At 45.1% G+C, this 9,827-nt stretch overlaps 1 protein-coding gene across 1 annotated transcript in view; it reads left to right on the top strand.

Annotated features, from left to right (window-relative positions):
• The first annotated feature begins 493 nt into the window (after positions 1-493).
• Positions 494-9,827, top strand: part of LOC137366359 (protein EFR3 homolog B-like) — a 263,372-nt gene continuing 254,038 nt past the window's right edge. The window contains exon 1 of the mRNA XM_068028261.1: positions 494-556. Within this exon, the coding sequence (XP_067884362.1) occupies positions 517-556 (40 nt within the window). The 5' untranslated portion in view covers positions 494-516. The remainder of the gene's footprint in view (positions 557-9,827) is intronic.

The following is a 9,827-nucleotide window of genomic DNA, read 5'->3' as shown; positions in this document are numbered from 1 at the left end:
AGTTATTAGTCTGTGCCGCAGTAGTGAACACTGTGTTTTACTGTGTCTGTGTTGTGTTGTGCAGCTGTTTTACCATTCAGCTGAATCAGGTCTGTCTGTACTATGCAGCCCCTGATGTGAAATTAAAATTTAAATAGTTGATGCTGTTACACTCAGTGCGAGATTGTGATGTATCTTACATTCCAAGCTGTGCACTGAGACCTATTATTTGTGTGTATGTGATGTGAAAGGATTGGAAATGGGTCTTAGTGTGTCACTGGTATCACAACGCCCTTGAAGGGAAAAAGAGGAAGGAGGGGGGAGAAGGCTAGGAATATAAAGCTGTGCTCCCTGCTCTCTTGAATCCAGAAATCTCCTTCCAAATGACAGTGCAATAGCTGCATTCCAGACATCGGGAGAGATCATTGCTGGTTTCTTTTCTTTTCACCCCCTTTCAAAGTGCTTTCTTCTTTGCCAAGTGAAACCCAACACTCAGGTTTATTGGAATGCCAGCGAGCAAACATAGTAGAATTCCTCATGGACTGCTGTGGAATTGCTGATCACCATGTTGGAAATGGTAAGTATTTAAAAATGACAAGTATTTTGCAGACTCTGTCCTCTACACGGTTGCCTCCTAACTCCCCAGTTCTGTGCTGTCTCCACATTAGATAGTAAGATTGCGGCAGTGGAGGGGACTGTCATTTACTGTAAAAAGCAGCCTAAGACGGTGTCTATCCTATACAATGCAAGGAATTCAAAGCAGATTTTGGATAAATGGTGGTTGATATTTTGGGGATAAAAGAGGCAACAGTATCACTGCTTAGCTTTGTGAGCAAATAGCTTTTGAGTAAATTGCTGTCAGGGTTTGATTAATGACAGTCTTCTCTGTGTTTGTTCCCTCTGTGAAGTACGTTTTAACTACACTAAGAATCCAACCCCCTACCCTGCTCCTCCTCACTCAGAATAAGCTGTGTGTCTGTCAGGAAGAAGCTGCTGATGTAATGCATGCAGTGCCAAAGCATTGTATCAAGGACTAAGAGACTTAATACGCTTGTCTCCAGAGAAGAAGAAACTAACACCACTGGGTCAATGATTCCTCCTTCATTCATCCCTTGTCGGCTGTGGTGAATGAAAGGTCTGTAAGTGTCTGTCTCTCAGCATTCATCAGGACCACTGCTGGCATCACACAGGGGCTAAGGTCATCTGTTTCTATCATTTCTTGGAGAGAATAAATCTTTCAGATGCCTGGGATTGAGGGAGAGATGGTATAGTCCGCTGTAAGATGTACGGTAAGGCTTGAACTAATGATCTTGTGAGAGTCCAGGCCTGATATCAATAAAATAAAAATGAAAAATAAGCCAATATATTTTAAAGCCACTTTGATACATTAAATTTTGTTGATAGTTTCTGAATGAAATACTATTCTTGTTTTGTAGAGCCCCTATCAAGTTTTACAATGAATGCTGCATATGAAGTGTTTTAAAATGTGTTTGTAAGGTAGCTGCAGAGGTTCATGTCTGGTGACTTACATCATATCTGTACAGTTGGCAGTACAATGGCACTGCTCTAACTTAATGCTGCAGTAATGCAGATTCCCCATAAACCCATCATGTAAGGGAACCATGCTCAGATAATGTGAGCCAGCATGGCACTAGGGTCACTATAGTTGACCAAGATGTCCCAGGATAGGGTTCCTGGTCCTGGCCACTATCCAGTGATTCCTGAAAAGTGCTGTGTGGTATTAGGTGGGGGCAATATTGGGCTTGACTGTGATGCATGCCACACTCAATTAGCTTGTTGACTGTCTCAGCTCATGCCTGAAGAATGGTCACTTGATTGAGGTATAGGATTCTAGTTGGCAGGTTTGCGACTGTAGAAAAGAATCTGCACCTATTAGCAAGGAAAGAGAGAAAAAGAATGGTGGAGCAGATGGTTGAGATTTGAGCTGCTGATCTTTTGTTTTCTGCTGTAGTGAGCTTCTCTGGGCACACAGAAGGCAGTCCTGGTCTGCATGTCATTGCCAGACTGCAGCTCCGCAACTCCTGGTTGCTGCATTGATGGAAGACTGAGAACAAGTTGCCTAGCCTTTGAACCAGAGGTGGGTTTGCCTCACAAAAAGAGGAGCAATGGATGAAAATAGGTTTCATGATAGCAGCTTTCCATAACTGGAACACTTTCTATGTCCCTGATCCCTTGTTGGTATGAGCACGTTTAGGTGATATAACACTGGCTATAAAACTAAGTAAACACTAAGTAAAGCTCCCTCTACGCCACCCCATCAAACACTCCCAAAGCAGGTACAGCACAGGGTTAGAATCAGAATAAAGCTCCCTCTACAAAAAAAGGGTTAGATACAGAGTAAAGCTCCCTCTACACTGTCCCCATCAAACACTCCTAGGGCAGATACAGCACAGGTTTGATATAGAGTAAAGCTCCCTCCACACTGTATTCATACATTAATACAATGACTGCATTTCAAAAGTACTTAATGGGCTGTAAAACACTTTGGGACGTCCTGAGGTTGTCAAAGGTGCTCTGTAATTGCATGCTTTTTTTATACCTAACCCTTGAGCAGCACTGTCCAGTCATATACTCCAGGGCACACAGCATGGGTTAGATGCACAGTAATTGGAGTGAGATGGCTTGGCCTTGTGAGCCGCATGGAAGATGGCAGGATCCCCAAGGACGTATTGTACAGCAAGCTCGTCACTGGTATCAGACCCACCGGCTGTCCATGTCTCCGCTTTAAAGACGTTTGCAAATGTGACATGAACTCTTGTGGCATTGACCACACGTCATGGGAGCCAGTTGCCAGTGATCGCCAGAGCTGGCGGACAGCTGTAAAGGCAGGGCTGAAGAGAGGCGAGTCGAAGAGACTCAGCAGTTGGCAGGAAAAGAGACAGCTGTGTAAGGAGAGAGCCAACTGTGTAACAGCCCCGACAACCAACTTTACCTGCAGCGCCTGTGGAAGAGTCTGTCACTCTAGAATTGGCCTATATAGCCACTCCAGGCGCTGCTCCACTGACCACCTCTAGGCGCTTACCCATTGTCTCTCGAGACAAGGAGGCCAAAAGGAATTGGAGTGTACGGTGATACATTTTGGTAGGAGGAATAAGGAGGCTACCTCCGTGGAAAATGCGGTTTCACAAATTGTCAAAAGTAGCAAGGCAAACCATGAAAATGGCAATAAAGCATTGGGGTTCATTTTTAGAGGAATAGAATTGAAAGGCAGAGAGCTTTTGTTAAACTTATCTAGAACCTTGATGAATGTACCATGAACAGCTCTGGTCTCCATAATATAAAAAAGATAAAAAGGCACTGGGGAAGTGGCAAAAAAACTACAAGGATAATGTCAGAACTGAGAGCTTTTAACTGGCAGAAAAGACTGAACAGGCTGGAACTCTTTTCTCTAGAAAAGGGAAGGCTGAGAGTTGACCTGATAGAGATCTTTAAGATTCTGGAAGGGTTTGACACGGTATATGTACAGAAGTTGGAGTCTAAATTAGATAGCCCCCCACCAGGAATCATGAAGTGTGATTAACCAGCAGACATTGACACAAGCAGTCAGTACGCCAATCTCATACTTACTGCTTGCTCAATAGAATGATTTCTGCTAATCGTACTGTTGATTGACCATGCACATCAGCAGGGGCCCAAAATCGTAACTTCCTAGAACTGCTTAAAGCTAGCATACAACTCTGAAAGGGAAGATGGATTGTGACTGGAGCAAGTGCTGGTAGTCATGCAGGAAGTGAATCTGACCTGGGAAACAGTGAGTAATAGCACAGCGTGGGAAGAGAGTGGCCTCTAAGGTTTTGAGACGTTGCACTGGACCTATTGGTGGAGAGGAGGAGATGTCCTATATCTGCAGAGCAGGGCAGGTCGCCATCCAGACACATGGTCAAAAGACAATGGTAACAGATAGGCTGTGGAGGACACAGTGGTTGGCATGGACACCAGTGTCTGTGGTAAAAATTTTGGGGTCCATGACTGGTAATTTCAGGGATGAGAAATTTCCCATTGGCTCCAGTCAGGCTTGAAAAACAAATTGCAGCCAGCAGTTTCACAACTGACAGGTTCTTAGAGCAGGAACAGCGGTGGGTTCTGATTTTTTTTAAAAGCCCACCAAAAACCACGACCTTGTCCGAATTGGAAGTGCAGTTACTGCTCTAAGAACCTGGTGGCTGTGATTTTTTTTTAAAAACTGACCAGTCACAAAGCTGAGAGTTCCTGCTGTCTGCAACTGTCAGAGAGAGAGGGAGAGAAAGAGAGAGATGGGGAACGGGGGGGGTGGGGGGGAGAGAGAGAGAGGGGGAAGGGGGAGAGTGAGGGGGGGACGCGGGGGAGAGAGAAAGAGAGGGGGGGACAGGGGAGAAAGAAGTGGGGAGAGGGGAAGAGAGAGGGATGAGGATGGGGGAGAGAGAGGGGTCAGGGAGTGGGGGAGAGGGAGAGGGGGGACAGAAAGAGAGGGGGAAAGGGAAAGAGGAGTACAGGGACAGGGAGAGAGGGGGGACAGGACTGAGAGAGAGAGGGAGACAGGGGAGAAAGAGAGGGGGAAGGGAGAGAGAGAGAAGGGGAAGGGAGAGAGAGAGGGGGTGGGACAGGGAGAGAAAGAGGGAGACGACACAGAGAGGGGGGACGATATGGAAAGTGGGGACCACAGAGAGGGACAGACAGACAGAGAGAGGAGGGAGAGAGGGTGATCAAGATCACTCCTGACAGATGGACATCCATCCAGAATACTCCGCATCGCTACAAGTGTGCGGACAAACACTGACTACTTGTGCAAGCAAAAAGTTGCCCACTATATCAGTCTCCAGCAAATTGATGAGAAGTCAATAAATTAGTCTTCTCATTGAAAGCTTCTTGACAAAAATGCACATTTGTTGTTATTTTGACTAATAGTAAGCTAAATTTTTAATGCCTTTATCTTTCTGAAATTGTCACACCGGCCCCCTATGTAAGATAAAAATTGTAATGTGGTCCCCCAAGCAAAAAGGTTGGACACCTCTGCTTCAAGCCTTTAACCTTGTGTTTTAGAATAACGTAGCAGCTAGGTTATTTTAAAACACAAAATTAAAAGCTTGTGTTATATAAACTCATTTAAAAATGGCAAATTTCACTTAGGGAATGTCTCAATTTCTGCTCTCTGACACACATTACTTTCACCTGGGACACAAGGTCAGTGGCGTTGAAAGTTGCTGGACTTTTACTTCTGTACAAATGTCGCCATTCCGCTGCTATTGATTTGGAATCGCATTGTTCCAGAAATTGTATTGAGGGAAAGCAGATTTCGAACAGATCTAGCAATGCAAAACTGGGCATCCATGAGGCGCTGTGGGCCATCGGCAGCAGCAGAATTGTACTCAACCACAATCACAACCACAACCACAATCTGTAATCTCATGGCCCGGCATATCCCCCACTCTACCATTACCATCAAGCCAGGAGACCAACCCTGATTCAATGAAGAGTGCAGGAGGGCATGCCAGGGGCAGCACCAGGCATACCTCAAAATGAGGTGTCAACCTGGTGAAGCTACAACACAGGACTATCTGAATGCCAAACTGTGTAAGCAGCATGTGATAAATAGAGCTAAGCGATCCCATAACCAACGGATCAGATCTAAGCTCTGCAGTCCTGCCAATTGCAGCCGTGAATGGTGGTGGACAATTAAACAACTAACTGGAGGAGGTGGCTCCAGAAATATCATCATCCTCAATGATGGGGGAGCCCGGTACATCAGTGCAAAAGATAAGACTGAAGCATTTGCAACAATCTTCAGCCAGAAGTGCCGAGTTGATGATCCATCTCGGCCTCCTCCTGAAGTCCCCAGCATCACAGATGCCAGACATCAGCCAATTCAATTCACTCCGTGTGATATCAAGAAACGACTGAAGGCACTGGACACTGCAAAAGCTATGGTCCCTGACAATATTCCGGCAATAGTACTGAAGATCTGTGCTCCAGAACTTGCCGCGCCCCTATCCAAGCTGTTCCAGTACAGCTACAGCACTGGCATCTATCCTGCAATGTGGAAAATTGCCCAGGTATGTCCTGTACACAAAAAGCAGGACAAATCCAACCTGGCCAATTACCGCCCCATCAGCCTACTCTCTATCATCAGTAAAGTGATGGAAAGTGTCATCAACAGTGCCATCAAGCAGCACTTGCTTAGCAATAACCTGCTCAGTGACACTCAGTTTCGGTTCCGCCAGGGCCACTCAGCTCCTGACCTCATTACAGCCTTGGTTCAAACATGGACAAAAGGGCTGAACTCAAGAGGTGAGGTGAGAGTTACTGCCCTTGACATCAAGGCAGCATTTTACCGAGTATGGCATCAAGGAGCCCTAGCAAAACTGAGCTCAATGGGAATCAGGGGGAAAACCCTTGCTGGCTGCAGTCATACCTAGCGCAAAGGAAGATGGTTGTGGTTCTTGGAGGACAATCATCTGAGCTCCAGGACATCACTGTAGGAGTTCCTCAGGGTAGTGTCCTAGGCCCAACCATCTTCAGCTGCTTCATCAATGACCTTCCTTCAATCATAAGGTCAGAAGTGGGGATGTTCGCAGATGATTGCACAATGTTCAGCACCATTCGTGACTCCTCAGATACTGAAACAGTTCATGTAGAAATGCAGCAAGACCTGGACAATATCCAGGCTTGGGCTGATAAGTGGCAAGTAACATTTGTGCCACACAAGTGCCAGGCAATGACCATCTCCAACAAGAGAGAATCTAACCATCTCCCCTTGACATTCAACAGCATTACCATCGCTGAATCCCCCATTATCAACATCCTAGGGGTTACCATTGACCAGAAACTGAACTGGAGTAGCCATATAAATACAGTGGCTACAAGAGCAGGCCAGAGGCTAGGAATCCTGATGCGAGTAACTCACCTCCTGACTCCCCAAAGCCTGTCCACCATCTACAAGGCACAAGTCAGGAGTGTGATGGAATACTCTCCACTTGCCTGGATGGGTGCAGCTCCAACAACACTCAAGACGCTCGACACCATCCAGGACGAAGCAGCCCACTTAATTGGCACCCCATCTACAAACAGTCACTTCCTCCACCACCGACACACAGTGGCAGCAGTGTGTACCATCTACAAGATGCACTGCAGCAATGCACCAAGGCTCCTTCGACAGCACCTTCCAAACCCGCGACCTCTACCAACTAGAAGGACAAAGGCAGCAAATACATGGGAACACCACCACCTGCAAGTTCCCCTCCAAGTCACACACCATCCTGACTTGGAACTATATCACCGTTCCTTCACTGTCGTTGGGTCAAAATCCTGGAACTCTCTTCCTAACAGCACTGTGGGTATACCTACCCCAAATGGACTGCAGCGGTTCAAGAAGGCAGCTCACCACCACCTTCTCAAGGGCAATTAGGGATGGGCAATAAATGCTGGCATAGCCAGTGACACCCACATCCCATGAATGAATTAAAAAAAAACAGGCAAGAAAATCCAAGGAATCTCCAGAAGTCAGCACTTTAAGTTCCTCAAGAATACAACAGTACAGTAATGGGGCTAAGTGATATTGGCAGAAACAGGATGTTGCTAACCCATATACATAGTGAATACAATGTAACAGCTTTAACAAATCTTAATCTCTGATGAACTGGCTACGATTCCTGCACAAAATCTATGCTGCATTTGTAGCTTTAAAAACTGTCAGGGAAGACATAGAAAAAATTTATGATGTTTCAATGACCATGTTAGAAACAGATATTAACTGATTTTTTTTGCTGCAAATTGGATTAAACGAAAAGTTTTACAAGTATGGGCTGGATTTTATTAGTGATGTCATCGGGGGCGGCCGCCGTGTCCCCAGCAACGTGTCCAGCGCCACTGCGCAGGCACCGGCACCATTTTTAAAGGGCTTCAAGCCCTTCAGTAACATTTTAAAATTTAAAGGTCCCAATCTATGGGATATAAAAATAAAATTTTATTTCAACTCCAAATCACGTCTCCCACCCCTCAATGGGTAATTTATATATAAGTTGCCCTCTCACCCCGTATTAAACTTCTTTTAATATCCCGAATCTGCCCCCCTGAAATTTGTTCTCTGACCCTCAACCCCTTCCCACCATCCCCACAGCCAATAAAAATTGTTTTCCACATTCCCCCACCATTCCCACCTGAAAATTTTACTCCTCCCCCTCCCCACCAGGGTCTCATCTCAGAACTGCGCACGGAGTTCAGAAGGTGCACAAGCTGCATTCAGCGGCTGAAAATTGGCGTGGGACGGCTGCCGCCTGCAGGAAAGTTAATTTAAATCTTATTATTGTTCATTTGAATATTTAGATGAAGGCCCCGCTGCCAGGCAGCAGGGGGGCTGCACCGAGGTTCCCCCGCCGCCGATAATATGCGGCAGGCCTTTCTCAACGTCGGGGGTCAATGCGGGCCTCTTCCCGCTGAATTTTACAGGGCCCCCGCCACGAGGGGCTGGTAAAATTCAACCCTATGTCAAAGATCAGTAACTGCAATGTGCATCATTTACTATCCAGTTTGAGGCCAGATAACTTGAGTGCCTAATGTCATTTGAAAGTTGTCTGTATCATATAATTACATTATGTTAAAAGTGCATCTTTGCTAACAGGTAAGAAATTTGGCTTGGACATAAATTGGATAGTCTGGAGTACAATCTTGCAGATAGTGTCTAAATATTTTGTAACGGAAAAATACATGCAGTAACAACAGGTCAACTTTTTGCAGAAAACCTTTTTGTTAATAACTATATTGTTCGAGCTGAATTGGAATGGACAGTGATAGACTGAAATATCGACATAAGTGAATTTAAGAGAACCACTTTATTGAAGGAACTGAAAGACGCTCTTTATTTGTAATCGTGTTTATCTAATTTTGTCACTAGCTAAGTATCATCTGCTTCACCCTATCAAATTCTCCTGATTTGGAGATCAATGCCCTTTTGTTGGCTGCCCTGTCTTCATATACATATTACAAGCAGGTGGAGAAGTTGCACAAGCAGAGATTATCATGAGTTAAATTGTCTTGTGACAACACCAGTATGAGAAATGGTCTGTCTTCCTATTGTTGATTTTTCTACTGCCTCACCTCAATAACCACAATAACAATCCTTTCCTTGTGTTTCATGGTTTATGAAGTGGGGGGGAGGGTTCAGTTGCATGGAAAATTAAGAAGTCAAAGTTAAAGGAGAAGGTAGGAGTGCAGGTTAGTGATGAGGCTGATTGTTACCAGAAAATAAAAGGTTGGGACAGAATATGTGAACATCATATTGCACCAAGGAATCGTACAAGAGTAGGGAAATTTGATCATAGAACAAACTTAAAGGCTTTGTATCTGAATGCACAAAGAATTTGGAATAAAATTAATGAGTTAACAGCGCAAATAGAAATGAAAGGGTATGATTTAGTGGTGACTACTGAGACGTGGTTGCAGGGAAACCAGGTTTGGGAACTGAGTATCCAAGGGTACTCAGTATTTCGGAAGGATTGACAGGAAGGGAAAGGAGGTGGTGTAGCTTGGTTCGTAAAGGAAGAGATCAGTGCTGTAGTGAAAAATGATATAGGCACTGGAGATCAAGACGTAGAATCAGTCTGGGTAGAAATAAGAAATAGCAAGGGAAAGAATACCCTGTTGGGAGTAATCTATAGGTCCCCAAACAGTAGTTCTGCAGTGGGGCACAGTATAAACCAGGAAATACTGGGGGCTTGTAAGAAAGGTACGGAAATAATCATGGGTGATTTTAATATGCATATAGACTGGATTAATCATATTGGCAAGGGTAGCCTCGTGGGAGAGTTCATTGAATGTATCAGAGATTGTTTTTTGGAGCAATATGTTGTGGGACC

This window comes from Heterodontus francisci, unplaced genomic scaffold (assembly GCF_036365525.1).
Source record: "Heterodontus francisci isolate sHetFra1 unplaced genomic scaffold, sHetFra1.hap1 HAP1_SCAFFOLD_377, whole genome shotgun sequence".
In the NCBI taxonomy this organism is placed as follows: domain Eukaryota; kingdom Metazoa; phylum Chordata; class Chondrichthyes; order Heterodontiformes; family Heterodontidae; genus Heterodontus; species Heterodontus francisci.
This window is presented reverse-complemented; position numbering and strand designations above follow the sequence as displayed.